This window comes from Remersonia thermophila, chromosome 5, assembly GCF_042764415.1.
Source record: "Remersonia thermophila strain ATCC 22073 chromosome 5, whole genome shotgun sequence".
Classification (NCBI taxonomy): Eukaryota; Fungi; Ascomycota; class Sordariomycetes; order Sordariales; family Chaetomiaceae; genus Remersonia; species Remersonia thermophila.
In genome coordinates this window covers 468353-481396 of record NC_092221.1, presented here as the reverse complement: position 1 = coordinate 481396, position 13044 = coordinate 468353, and the positions used below count along the sequence as shown (strand labels likewise).

At 59.5% G+C, this 13044-nt stretch overlaps 4 protein-coding genes across 4 annotated transcripts; 1 reads left to right on the top strand and 3 right to left on the bottom strand.

Moving 5' to 3' along the window:
• Window positions 1–519: 519 nt before the first annotated feature.
• On the bottom strand, window positions 520–1693 carry VTJ83DRAFT_5364 (uncharacterized protein; the record flags this gene model as incomplete). The annotated part of the gene is made up of 7 exons (XM_071011956.1): window positions 520–781; window positions 881–959; window positions 1037–1102; window positions 1165–1279; window positions 1340–1405; window positions 1483–1498; window positions 1602–1693. 7 exons carry the CDS (start codon window positions 1691–1693, stop codon window positions 520–522), a joined length of 696 nt encoding a protein of 231 aa, XP_070864739.1.
• Window positions 1694–2592: 899 nt separating this feature from the next.
• VTJ83DRAFT_5363 (uncharacterized protein) lies at window positions 2593–4155 on the top strand (the record flags this gene model as incomplete). Its single annotated transcript, XM_071011955.1, has 1 exon — window positions 2593–4155. The coding sequence occupies one exon, from the start codon at window positions 2593–2595 to the stop codon at window positions 4153–4155; it is 1563 nt and encodes a 520-aa protein (XP_070864738.1).
• Window positions 4156–4886: 731 nt separating this feature from the next.
• Window positions 4887–7620, bottom strand: VTJ83DRAFT_5362 (uncharacterized protein; the record flags this gene model as incomplete). Its single annotated transcript, XM_071011954.1, has 4 exons — window positions 4887–4933; window positions 5197–6234; window positions 6308–6389; window positions 6475–7620. 4 exons carry the CDS (start codon window positions 7618–7620, stop codon window positions 4887–4889), a joined length of 2313 nt encoding a protein of 770 aa, XP_070864737.1.
• A 1445-nt stretch (window positions 7621–9065) lies between these two features.
• On the bottom strand, window positions 9066–11287 carry VTJ83DRAFT_5361 (uncharacterized protein; the record flags this gene model as incomplete). Its single annotated transcript, XM_071011953.1, has 12 exons — window positions 9066–9580; window positions 9652–9704; window positions 9768–9822; window positions 9894–9921; window positions 9993–10126; window positions 10203–10385; window positions 10466–10481; window positions 10571–10671; window positions 10736–10743; window positions 10834–10885; window positions 10972–11062; window positions 11204–11287. The coding sequence occupies 12 exons, from the start codon at window positions 11285–11287 to the stop codon at window positions 9066–9068; spliced, it is 1320 nt and encodes a 439-aa protein (XP_070864736.1).
• Between the last annotated feature and the right edge of the window lie 1757 nt (window positions 11288–13044).

Below are 13044 nucleotides of genomic sequence, written 5' to 3'. Positions count from 1 at the left end.
TCTTCCGGACCGTCTAAGACAAGCAAGGCAGGTCAGGTCGGCAGCTGGGCTAACTAGGGAGCTACGGCATAGGGTAGATTGAAAGACGGATGTAGAAACGGGATGAACCTCTTCCTCATAGGTACCGTTGGGTCGTTCCTGGAAGCCATGGAAGGCAGACCTGACAATGAGGATGATGACCTCGAGCCATCCGTGTTTCGTTTCTCTTCTTCTGACAACCTCCAACAACTTACCTGTGTAGAGTAGTTGGCTAGGGATTCAAGGCGGCATCTCAGCCAGGACAGCACCGCGTGGAGGAGAGAGGGACATTGAGGAGGCGTGCGTTCAAACGATGGTGGGGGACGAGGATGGGAAGGGTAAGCCGGCTGTTGAGCCTGCGCATTTGAGGGACGATCACCGGGTGCGGAAGAATGTTGGGGGCCAATTCACCCTGACGTGATTGTCATACGATTCGTGGAATTGAGGCAGGATGGCTCTGGCGCAGACAGAAAAGGTGGCTTAGAATCCCATGATGGCGGTCTATTTCTCCTCCTCAGCACCCTCCTTTTTAGCACCCTCCTGTTCAGCGGCCTGCGTTTCAGCACCCTCGTGCTCCGCGGCCTGCGTTTCAACACCTTCGTGCTCGGCACCCTCGTTTTCAGCACCCTGCGAGGCAGTAGCAGCAGTAGCAGCCGCCGCCTGCCTCCGAGCAGCCCTCTCGGCAACGGCCTTCTCATACGCAGCCTGTGCGTCCTCGGGCACCACGAAGGGTTCGTTACCCTGGACGGCTTGGGCGATGAACCTGGAAAAGTCAACAAGAGCAAAGCCTTGCGTCAGCGCTGAGGGGGAACCATGGCTAGCGGCGGCATGGAGGGAGGAGGGGAATGGAGGGACCACCGACTTGGTATGGCTGCCGCGGGCAACCAAGTTGTCCGATTCATCGTAGAACGCGACGCGGGTAAAGGCGAGGGTTTTCCCAACTGCCAGGAGGGCGCATGAGGTGGTTAGAGTCTCGTTGCCGCTTCCGCTGCCCCGTTTCCATGCATCGTGAACTCACTCTTGTCGCACGAGGCGGCAATCTTGAGCCGGTTCCCGACCTTGCCGCCGCTGCTGAGGTATGAGACTGGTCGCGAATCGCATCAGCTTGGGGGTCCTTGGGCCTGGAGAGAGAAACACAAGACGCACCGTTCAGATCGGTCGACACCCCCGTGGCGTAGTACCCCCGAGAGGCCACGGCGAGGGAGCCGCCGAGGTCGACGAGGCTGGCGATGGTGCCGCCATGGAGGATTTGGAGCCGGTTCTGAGGGATAGGGGTCAGCGCGAGGCGTCCAAGGGTCCCCTTGGGGCATGGTGAACTGACGGTATGATGGGGCTGGACCTCCAACTCCATGGTGACGGTGCCGGTTTTGGCATTCAGGATCCGAAGCTGTACCCGGGACGCATGAGCACTTCTGTGTCACGGCGGAAAGAGGAGAGCTAGTTACGGTAGCAAGTAGAACTCACGCTGTTCCGGAAGAGACTGCATCGTCATGTAGGCAAGCAGCCGCACGGCCATAGGTTAGCGGATGCCGGGCAAGGGGTCTACACGGGATTGCCTAAAACTAGGCCTCATGAACAATTACCGCGACTCAAGGCCCGACTCGTTCTTGAACGAGTTGAGGACCCGGGATACAAAGGCCCTGGGAGATAGTGTCTTTGCCACGTTGGCCGCCATCTTGTCGGTTTTTTTTTTTCCTTTTTTTTTTTTTTTTTTCTTTTTGAGAAATCTATAAGTATAGGTAGGGCTGATGAGGCCAACTCAGGTGAGGGCCCGGGTTGTCGAATTGGGGTCTCGATGTTTATTATAGCGGGCGTCCCGTCCCTCAAGAGACCCGGAAGAAGCCGTTGGAATCTCTGGTACCTTCTCTTCTCTCTTGTCCCTCCCGGGCTTCCGTGGAGCCGAAGCCGAGGCCGGCCCCACTTAGGTACCTAGCACGCTGCCAGAGACGGGAGTTCCAGGGTTGGCAATGTTCAGCGGAGGCCCTGCAGGAGCCCCCCCCCCCCCCCCCTCTGCCCCCGGGGGACCTATTCCGGACCCACTCTCCACGCTCCACACCACCTACGCGGTAGGTGGGTCGCAGCGGCAGGCAACCAATCCAATTCGGGGATTCCCACTGGGAAGAGCTCCAAAAGTCCAAACTCAGAGCCAAAACATCCAACAAACAACCTACCTTACCTACCTACACAGCAACGACATCTTCCATTGCCAACACCGCACCACCGCACCACCGCACCATCCACAACAAGAGACGCCCTGATGAGAAACCCTATAATACCAATCTAGTACCTGGCCGACGCTAACCACGGACTCCCTGCCCTCTCCCATCCGACAAGGCGAATGCGACGAATGCGACGACGCAAATTGCCCTCCATCCGCGCTTCTTCGTAACCCTTCTCAAGACTTTGGCGCCGCCTCGACAAGCTCTCCCCGCTCCGGGGCTGCTCTCTCCTTTTCTGTCTCTCTCTCTCTCTCTCTCTCTCTCTCTCTCTCTCTCTCTCTCTCTCTCTCTCTCGTCGCTCCCTCAGCCATCCACCCGATAATGCCCTAGCCCAGCGCTCGGCAAGACCATCACCATGGCGGCCGTGCAGCAGTCGTACCAGCTCTCCGACTACCTGGAGAAGCTGCCCGGAACCACCTTTCGGAAGCTGTATCAGCAGCCGTCGACAGCCTTCGCCGTCTTCCGCCGCATGCTGCCGCCCCTGGCCAAGGTCTTCGTCCAAGGCCTGCTGTACATGCCCGACCCTCTTCCGCTCTCCAGCCTCGACGCCTGGGTCCGCCCCGAGGCCAAGACGCACCGCGACCGCGCCCTCTCCATCCTGCGCTCCTTGCACATCATCCAGATCTCGCTGCCGAGCCGCGACCGCTTCCAAGAGGTCCAGCTCACCTCCAACTTCAAAAACAGCCTGCGCCTGACCCTCGAGGGCGGCGGCGACCACAACAGCTTCGGCGTCCCGAGCACCCTCCCCGTCGACCCCCGAATCGACATCGCCTTTCTCGACGCCTACGCCCGCAAGAAATGGGAGGACATCCTGCACTACGTCGTCAACAGCGTCCCGATAGAAGGCGATGGCGGCGGAGGAGGAGGAGGAGGAGTAATAGGCGGCGGCGGCGGCGGCGGCGGGCCGAAAGCCAGCGTCAAGAACCTGCTGCTCATCGGACGGCTCGTCGAGCCCCGCCACGATACGCACGCCGGGGTAGGCATCACGCAGGCCGGCTTCACGTTCCTCCTGCAAGAAGCCAACGCCCAGGTCTGGACGCTGCTCCTCCTGTGGCTCGAGGCCGCCGACCGCGCCAACAAGGGAGCCGCCGCCACGGCGCCCGGCGCTCCTAAGATGGACAGCATCGACATGCTCTCGTTCCTCTTCATGCTCGCGTCCCTCGAGCTCGGCCGCGCCTACGACACGGACGCCCTCACCGAGTCCCGGCGCAACATGCTCCCCGCCCTCGTCGACTTTGGCCTCGTCTACATACCCCGCGAGCACACGCGCCAGTACTTTCCCACCCGCCTGGCCACCACCCTGACCAGCTCCGCCGCCGCCCTCCGCTCCGTCTCGTCGGGCTTCAGCGCCGCGACGGCCAACAACCCGGGCGACGCCTCGAGCCTCGGCACGACCCCGGACACGTCCGAGGCGAGCAAGGGCTCCATCATCATCGAGACCAACTACCGCCTCTACGCCTACACGTCCTCGCCCCTCCAGATCGCCGTCCTCGCCCTCTTTGCGCACCTCAACCTCCGCTTCCCCGGCATGGTCACGGGCCGCCTTACCCGCGAGTCCATCCGCCGCGCCATCGGCTTCGGCATCACGGCCGACCAGATCATCAGCTACCTCGCCTCGCACGCCCACGAGCAGATGGTGCGCCACGCCGCCGCCCAGGGGAGGCCCGTGCTGCCCCCGACCGTGGTGGACCAGATCCGCCTGTGGCAGCTCGAGAACGAGCGCATGCGCGCCCAGCCCGGCTTCCTGTTCAAGGAGTTTGAGAGCCTCGACGAGTACGAGGCGCTGAGCAGCTACGCCGAGGAGATCGGGGTGCTCGTCTGGAAGAGCGACAAGAAGCGAATGTTTTCGGCCACCAAGTACGAGCAGGTCCGGGACTTTTTGAAGAGCCGTAAGAAGGCCGAGGAGGGAGCCGGCTAGGTACAGAGGGGGGTGGGGGGGGCGGGCGCGAGTCTTGACAAGGCTGGCGCTTCTTGCTCGGATATTTTTTTTGTCTTTGTTTGGGTTGTACAATGTAGTTTGGGAGCACACAGGATCTGGTCGGGGGATATAAAAGAACCTACCTATTTTTTTTTTTTTTTGTTCATGGATGGCGGGGAGGGGAGGAGGATGCGAGGGGGGATACCATGGGAGTTTTTGGCGTTGAACGTTGAGAAGAAATATACAACCACCATGTCGAACCTTGATACCAATCGGAACTCCTTGGGTATTATAGCAGAACGGGGTCAGATCAGGGCAGGACATCTCAGGACCAAGCTGCCAAGCGTTATGCTTGTTGAAGAGATGGAGCAACCATTGGAAATTGAAAAGCCTCTAGCATGCATGCATAACTAATACCTAGTGGGGTTGCTTCGATATGAACCGAAGCCATGTACGTATCTCTTGAAGAAGCATACAAATGCCATTCCATCGAACAGAAAAAAAAAAAAAAAAAAAAAAACGGGCCATCTCATCTTAAATCCAATAGACATCATAAAGTCGTTCATTCGTCATGATTTCGTAGCTCGTGGCGCCCACGTCGTCGTCCGGCACCAGCTCACCATCCACCGTCCACCGTCCACCGTCCACCGTCCACCGTCCACCGTCCACCATCTGCCATCCTTCTCTTCACGCCACCATCGACCTGACCGACTAACCGACTCGAACAAGGCTCAGGTAAGGGTAGCCAACATGGCCCTCATCAACTTGGGCGGCGGACCTAGAGAAGGGGAAAAAAAAGGTATCAGCAAATTCGAACCGCATTACAACAACCCATCTTTGTTTCTTAAAAAAGAAAAGGGAGGAAAAGAAGGAAAAAAAAAAAAAAAAAAGACAAGGGCACTCACACACCGACCATCCTCAAGAGACTGAACAAGAGTGCGTGAACAGGAAAACAAAAGTAAAAAAAAAAAAAAAAAGAAAAAAAAAAAAAAAAGAAAAAACCAAATCACCGCCTCGAAGGAACGCTCAAGCTCAACCTACCCTTTCGATCCCTCTCGATCCTCACCCCTCCGGCGCTCATCCTCGGCTCCTTGTCCACCACCACCTCCTCCTCGTACAGCACCACCTCGCCGTGGCTCCCGCGGCGCTCCCTTCGGCGCACCCGCCTCCGCCCGTCCTCGTCGTAAAGGTACACCGTCTCGGCATCGGCGTCGCTGTCGAACGCGTCGCTGCAGAGGCTGCACTCGTCGCCGTCGAGGTCGCGACGGGGATGACGGCGGCGGCCGTGGCGATGGCCATGCCGGCCGCCGGCGCTGCGCCCGTCGTCGAGGAGGGCGTAGGCGCTGCGCGCCCGGCTCTTGCTGCGCTTGTTCTTCTTGATCTCGATGTAGACGTTGCCGCCGCGGCCGCGGCTGCGGCTCCGGCTCCGGCTCCGGCTCCAGCTGCTGCTTCTGCTGCTGCAGCAGCTGCCGCGGCTCCGGCTCCGGCGGCGGCTCCGGCTGCGGACGCGCACGAGCTCCGTGCCGTACGCCGCGCTGCGGTGCCGGCTGCGGCTGCGCGAGACGGCGGCGGCCGAGGTGGCGGCCAGCGCCAGGGGGCCGATGGGGATCTGGTTCGACACCTCCCGCACGACGGTCGGCTCCCGCCTGCGCGAGGACGCCCGGCTGATGCGGGTGTACGAGGACTCGGCATCGACGGAGCGGCGCCGGCTCCGGGAGCGGTGCGAGCGGCGGCCCGGGGAGAGGTCCTCGTGGACGACGGTGGTGGTGGTCTTCTTGTGGCAGACCTCGACTTCGGGGGCGGGCGCGGGGGAAGGGGTGCGGGAGCGGGAAGGCGGCGGGGCGGTTTGGATGATGATGGGACCTGCTCCGGAGGAGGAGGAGGAGGCGGCGGCGGTGGTGGTGATGATGGTGGGAGGGGCGTAAGGGACGGGCGGGCCGCTGGTGATGATTTCGGCGCGTTCGTAGTAGGCGGGAGAGGGGTCGTAGACGTCGGTGCGGCGCTCGCAGCGCTCCACCTCGGCAACGACGTTGCCTCCTGCGTTGGTGGTGTGGTAGCGGATGGTCTGGGACTCGCTGCCTGGAGAAGGTGTTGTTGGTCAGGGATGCCATGCTGGTACCACACAGCCAGCCATGCAAGGAGGGGAACTAACTCTTCTTGTACTCGGCGCTGAGCTTGATCAGCTCCTCGATGTTGTGCTGTCCCAACGCGACTTGCACGATGATGGTGTTTCCCTGCGTCGGGTATCAGCACGAAGGCGTCCAGGGTATGCATATGCAGCACGCCGCACGCAAGGCCGGACGGGCGGGTCACGCATACCTCTTCGACAAAGGGGTACCTCAGCTCCCTCAACGCCCTCTTCGAGACCAGCTTCCTCGGGATCCTCGTCTTGCCTTTCTTGGGATACTCATCCCGCTTGGCTACCAGCGGCCTCCTCTTCTCGCTCCGACCGCTCGACGACGACAATGAAGACGACGACGACGACCTGCTGCTCGCGCTCGACGACCTGTCCCTCCTGCGCACGCTGGTCCTCTCCCGGCTCCTGCTCCTCGTACGCCTCACCACCTCCGTCGTGGTCACCCTTCCCTGCTGCTGCTGCTGCTCTCGCACCTTCTTGGCATGCTCGTGGTGGTACCGCTCATCGTCGTACCGTTCGCTGTCCACAAACTGCATCTCGCCGTAGCGTCTGTCCCACCTGTCCCTGCTGTCTCTGCCGGCGGGGGGCAGCCCGCCTGACATGACCGGGGCCAACGGCGCCTGCGGGGGCGGGGGCATCGGCGGCCGCGGGGGCGGGGGGTCGGCGAAGGTGTACGGCGACACGTGCGGATCGCGGAACCGGTCGCGGTGCTCGATGCGCTCGCGCCGGGTGGCCAGCCCCGGGGCCGGCGCCGACGGCGGCGGCGGGGGTGGCGGCGCTGGGGGGTAGTACGCCCGGTCGTCGGGGTCCAGGTAGCGGCGGGGCGGGAGGCGGTCGAACGTGTCGAGGCTGGACTGGCGACGGACGAGGCGCGGGGGAGGGGAGCGAGAGCAGGAACGAGAGCGGGCGCGAGAACGAGAACGAGAGCGGGAGCGGGAGCGGGAGCGGGAGCGGGAGCGGCGGCGCTCCCGCTCGAAGACCACCCGGGACCGCTCCACGTCGGCCGGAGGGGACGGGGCGCGGCGGCGGGCGGGGGGAGAGGCGGAGCGGTAGCGCTCTCGCTCCACGGTGACGCGGGTGCGCTCCACCTCGTCGTCCGCGGGGGCTCGTCCGGGAGGGGAGGGGGCTCGACGGCGGACCGGGCTGGGGGACGAGGTCCGGTAGACGGCGCGGCGGCGCTCGCTCTCGCGGACGACGACCTCGGACCGGTCATCGTCCCTGTCCCTGTCCCTGTCTCTGTCTCTGTCTCTGTCCCTCTCGATGATGCGCTCACGCTCACGCTCGTACTCGTAGCGGTCGCGGTCGCGGTCGGAGTCCCAGCGGGACATGTTGGGGGGCTTCACTGGACGGACGGATCGACCGACCGACCGACGTCACAGGGGCAGGTAACAGAAAGACAGAGACAACCTCGAGTTCGGTTCCGTTCAGGCTGTCGCTCTCTCTATATCTCTATATCTCTCCCTCTCCCTCTCTCTCTCTCTCTCTCTCTCTCTCCTCTTTCTTTCTCTCTCTCCAAGAAAAAAACAAAGCAAGAGAAAAATGAGCTTGGGAAAAACAAGTCGCTCAAGGTTCGTCCGATCTGCGGGTGTGGTCCTGAACGAAACCAGGTACAAAAGGAAGAACAAGCAAGCAAGCCCTGTCAAGGTCGCTTGGGAGGGGAGAGTGAGGAGTTTCAGGCCGAGGTCAAAAGCTCAGCCTGATGCTGGGAAGAGGTGAGTCGAAGGGGGAGGGGGGGGGAGGGGCCAACCTTGGAATCGCCAGAAACTTGGCACCATGCCATGTTGGTCGGATGACGACACAGGGTGACTTTGAACAGGACGACAGGACGAGGGTCTTTTTTGTTCCCTTTTTTTTTTTCTTTTTTTGGTTGGCCTTGGTTGGCTTTGGTTGGCTTTGGTTGGTGTGGTTGGGTTTCCTTGGTTGGCTTGGCTGCGAGGGGCACGAGGGGCACGAGGGGCGCAGCAGGAAGGAGGGGCACGCTCACACACACACACACACACACACACACACACGAGGAGGCACATGAAGGAGGCAGCCAACCCAACATGACGTATTGTACCAAAGTTACCTCAAGATAAGATAACTACCCCATACATAAAAAAAGAAAAGAAAAGAAAAAAAAGAGCCCTCGGCCGCCATACTGCAAGACAACTAGAGAACCTAGGTAGCCAGAGAGAAGCCTCCATACCCAAGCTAGGCACCTCAAGCCAACCACGGTACGTATAGTACACATACATGCCTACTACATAGTTACCTAGGCAGTCCAACAACCGACATCCTTCCCTTTGCTTGGCAGCTGCCGACAAGTGACAGCCTGGCTATGCGTCTCTGTCTTTCTTTGGATGTGGCAGCCCTCGGCTCTCATGCACCGGGCGTCATCTCCTTGGTGGAGGAGCAGTAACAACATCCGTCTGCCATGACAGGAATGGTTGCTTTCTTTGCTTTTCACCCACGCAAGGCACAACAAGGCATGCAACCGATAACCTTGGGTATTGACCCAAGATGGTATACTGGTTTGTAGTTTCCCGTGCCCTGGATCCAAATCCAGCGCGACATGCTACAAAGGAAGAAAAGGAAGAAAAACAAAACAAAAAACATTCTTTCTTGATCGACCCAACATCGCCTTTTTGATCCCAGGTCCCTTACATAAATCAATCAGTCAACTCCGGTATGCATGTGGCCACACAAAGCCTTTAGGTCATGATGAAATCCCTCTTTTTGTGTTTTCTTCCACCTCTTGTCTCCTCCTCTTCCTCCTCCTTCATTCTTCTGCTTATTGCGCCGCCACCTCCTCGGCTGGCGTGCCGTTTTGTGGCGCCGCGCCCGGGTTCAGGGTCAGGTGGTACGTCCGGATGATCGAGTCGGCGTCGTCGATGGCGATGGGCCTGACGTCGGCCAGCGCCTTGATCTTGGCCGTCACCTCCTTGACCTGATCGTCCGTCATGGTCAGGCCGAGCTGGCCGACGCGCGTCTTGACCGCGTTCCAGCCCGTCAGGCGCGACGCAAAGTGCACGTAGCGCGTCAGACCAAAGTCGGCCGGGTTGAGAATCTCGTACGTGCTTGGGTTGTTGAGGATCGCCTTGGCGTGGATGCCCGCCTTGTGCGTAAAGGCGCAGAAGCCAGTGATGGGGTTGTTGAAGGGCGTGTTGACCTCGACCGCCTCGGCCACCATGTCCTCAATCTCCTTGAGCATCTTGAGGTTGTACTTGCTCTTGACGTACTCGGGGGCCGTCACCACCATGCGGGCGAGGAAGCCGCCCAGAGGGGTGATGCCGTTGCGCTCGCCAACTGAGAAGAAGGGAAAGGTTAGCGGACCGAACTTCAAGCAACGTGACCGGAGGAGGGGGGGGAATACTCACTGCCAAGCACCGAAGTGTCGACGTGGGTGGCACCGGCCTCGAGAGCGCAGAAACTGGAGGGAGAAAAGTCAGCGGGTGGCACGACGAAAGTGACGACGGTACACCAAGGTCCTTACGCATTGGCGATGCTGCAGCCCGTGTCGTTGTGGAAGTGCGTCTCGATATCGCAGGCTGGGGGGGGTCATGGTCAGCACGCGGTTCATCCTTTCCTGCTTGAACAAATAGGCTCGGTCAAGACATACAAACAACGCCACGGAGCGTCCGGACGAGCTACGAATCGTTAGCAAAGCATGCTCGTGCGTGACAAGAACGCCCCCCCAAGGGACGACGGCATAACATACGTCATAGACCTGGCGAGGAGAAGCGCAGCCAACGGTATCGGCGATACCAACGCGGTTGACGCCGATCTTGTCAACGGTACGGTAGAGGGACAAGAGGTCGACCAGGTCGGACCGGAACGAATCCTCGCTCGAAACTGTTTGACGGGGGGTTGTGTCAGAAGGCACGCTCCGGAGAAAAAAAAAAAGACTTCCCAGCCCGGGCATACGTACAGCGAACTTCCAAGCCCTTGGACTTGATGTACTCAATCACCTCAATGGCCGTCTTCTCAATGTAGGCCATGTCCTTGCCGTGGCTGTGCTCACGCAGGAAGCTGGACGTGCCGATGACCACGTCGAGGCCATCGACACCCGTCTCCACCGCGATCTTGGCATCGCGCATGTCACAGCGGACGTCTGCGAAGCGGGGCGGTTTCATGGTTAGCGCCGGAGCCGGGTCTCGGGGTGGAGCGCGGCCGACATCGGTGGTGACTCACGGGTAAGAATCTTGGCCTGCAATCACGGCAAAGTCAGTTTTTTTCTGAGGATCTAGCGGAGGAGGAAAAGGGGAAGCCCAAGACAAAGGAGGAGTCCAAGCGTACCTTGAGGCCGAGCTTGCAGATGGCCTCGCAGTCCTTGCGGGACTGCTCCGACGCCGCGGGCGACGTCAGCTCGATGTAGTCGACACCAAAGGCATCGAGGGCTGTGTGGGGCATCCGTGTCAATGGAGTTCCGAGCCATCTTGGAGTTGGATCAATTCGGCATACCCTTGGCGCTGTCCGAGGGTAAAAAAATATGTTAGCGCTCAGAAGACGAGAGAGAAGAGGTGTTGAAAACATGAGGGGGGGGAAGGGGGAATACTAACATCTTGATCTTGGTCTCGGTATCAAAGTAGGCGTTGGCGAACTGCTCGCCCTCTGTTGCAAAGAGTCAGTCATGGTGGGGGTCGAGAGCGGCAAGCCGAGAGAGAGAGAGAGAGAGAGAGAGAGAGAGAGAAACGGACCGCGCAGCGTCGACTCGATGATCTTGAAGTTGGAGACGTTGGAGAGGAAGTCGCCGACGGGCTGGTAGGGGTTGGAGCGGAACGCAGGGCCCTGCAGGGTAGGTTGTTTTGACGTCAGCCTTAGACATTTCATCGTGGTAGAAGAGGTGTTGCGTTGCGTCGATAAGACGACATGAAATAAGCTCTCTCTGTCTTTCTCTTTGTAGGTGCGTGTATATGGTGTGTAACATACCCCAACCTTGCCATTGCTGGCGCCATTGGCACCGTTGGCAGCGTTGGCGCAAGCAGGGTCGTTTGCTGTTCCTGAGCCGCACATGTTGAGGGTCTGTATCGGGATATTAGGAGGAAGGGGGCGGATGTCCAAGGGCAACCGAGGGAAGAGACGTTGGCAATCCGAGGAACAAGAGGGAGACACGGAGGACCGAGGGTGGATTTTGGAGGAGAGATTTGGGGAAGAAAGGACGGGAATTGAACGAAAAAAAAAAAGTGGGAAACGTCAGAGGAGCCTTTATTCCCGATGTCGCTGAAATAGTTTCGAGTGCCCAGTGTCAGAGCCCCTCCCTCTGCATAGTAAGTGGGTGAAGCGGGCGATGCGTGAGTCAATCAGATTTTTTTTTTTTTTTCCTCTTCCACTCGGCACCCGTAACCGCAGTGCATTTGCCCCGCAGTGGCACGAACCAAGGAGTGCTGCCAATTGGCCGCGGTACACCAAAACGGCCATGTGCAGACGTCACAGTTGAGCTGTCGGTCCCCTCCAAGGGCCACCCACCCCCCCTTCTCTCCCCCCCGGTGGCCCCCTCGCTTTTATCCGCCCGTTGCTACTTTAGTGGCGCTGGCGGGGGGCTCGAGGAATGGATTGGACAGACGGCCATGGCAGATCTCTGGTTCCAGCCCCGATCTCCCGTTTGGCCCCCCCTCCCCCCTTGGCGGTGGGTGAGGTGACACTTGGGAGGGAGCAACAGCAGGGCAACAGGGTGAAGGTTCATCCATCCACGCCCCCCGGCACATCACGCACCTTACGGTGTACGCAGTAGAGGTTCAGACAGGCACAGTCAGCCGATGGAAGCGTTGACGTAACTCTTAGACGGCTTCTTAGCGTACATCCTATACGCTGCTTCTGGGGATGCCATCGACAACGCGTGAAGTGCATGCAGTGCGCAGTGCCGTCGTCCTCGGTCCTACTGTCGATGATGTCGTAGATCTGGGTAGGTAGGTAGGTAGCTTTGGATGCAGGATGCTGTGCAGCTGCTCTGCCGCGTGACGGCCGTGTCTCTGGCAGCATCGGGATCCGCTTCTCTTGCGCTGAACAATGCATGCAGCCCGTGTTCCATAACGTTGACTAGCGTTACATGGTGCTTCTGCAATCCCCCAACCTTTGTCGGTCGCGTGTCCTGGGTAGGTTTTTGAGGGGAGACGACACGAAAGGAAAAAAAAAAAAAAAAAAAAAAAAAAAAAAAAAAAAAAAAAAAAAAAAAGGGCGAGAGAGCACGGGAGAGGTGAAATGCCGGGTCCCGTCATGGGAGATGGAGATGGCCCCGAGGTCTGAGAGGTCCGGTGCGTGACGCATGGCAAAGGCAAAAGCGGCCTAGAGCCCACCGGACTTGGCTCGGACTCCAGGTCCCGTCCTTCCATGTCGCCGTGCATCGGTGTCCCCCGAACCCGACCTACCTAACCGCCTCAGGTGCTGTGTAGTTACTGTGTACGTGCCAGTAGCAGCACGGATGGATGGGGCCTCCCCACCGAATGTGGGGCTCGGCCTTGGCATTTTCAGTGGAGGGAGTACGCAGTAGATACTGCGTACTGCGTGCTATTAGGTACCTGGTTATTGGATGGAGCTCTGTGGCTTCTCCAGCGGGTCGCCACCACTTCTCCGCCTGCCGAAAATCCGGGGGCGATGCTTTGGACCGGACAACTTGGAAGGGATTTTGCATTTTCCATGCATAACTACCGTAACGAACCAGTTAGTTCCTTGGGTCACGCACTTTGCATCAACTTGGACCGAATCTTGACGGCACCTTTTCGCCTTCACCGCCTACGTCGTTTTTCTTTTAGTTTTTTTTCTTGTTTGGTTCA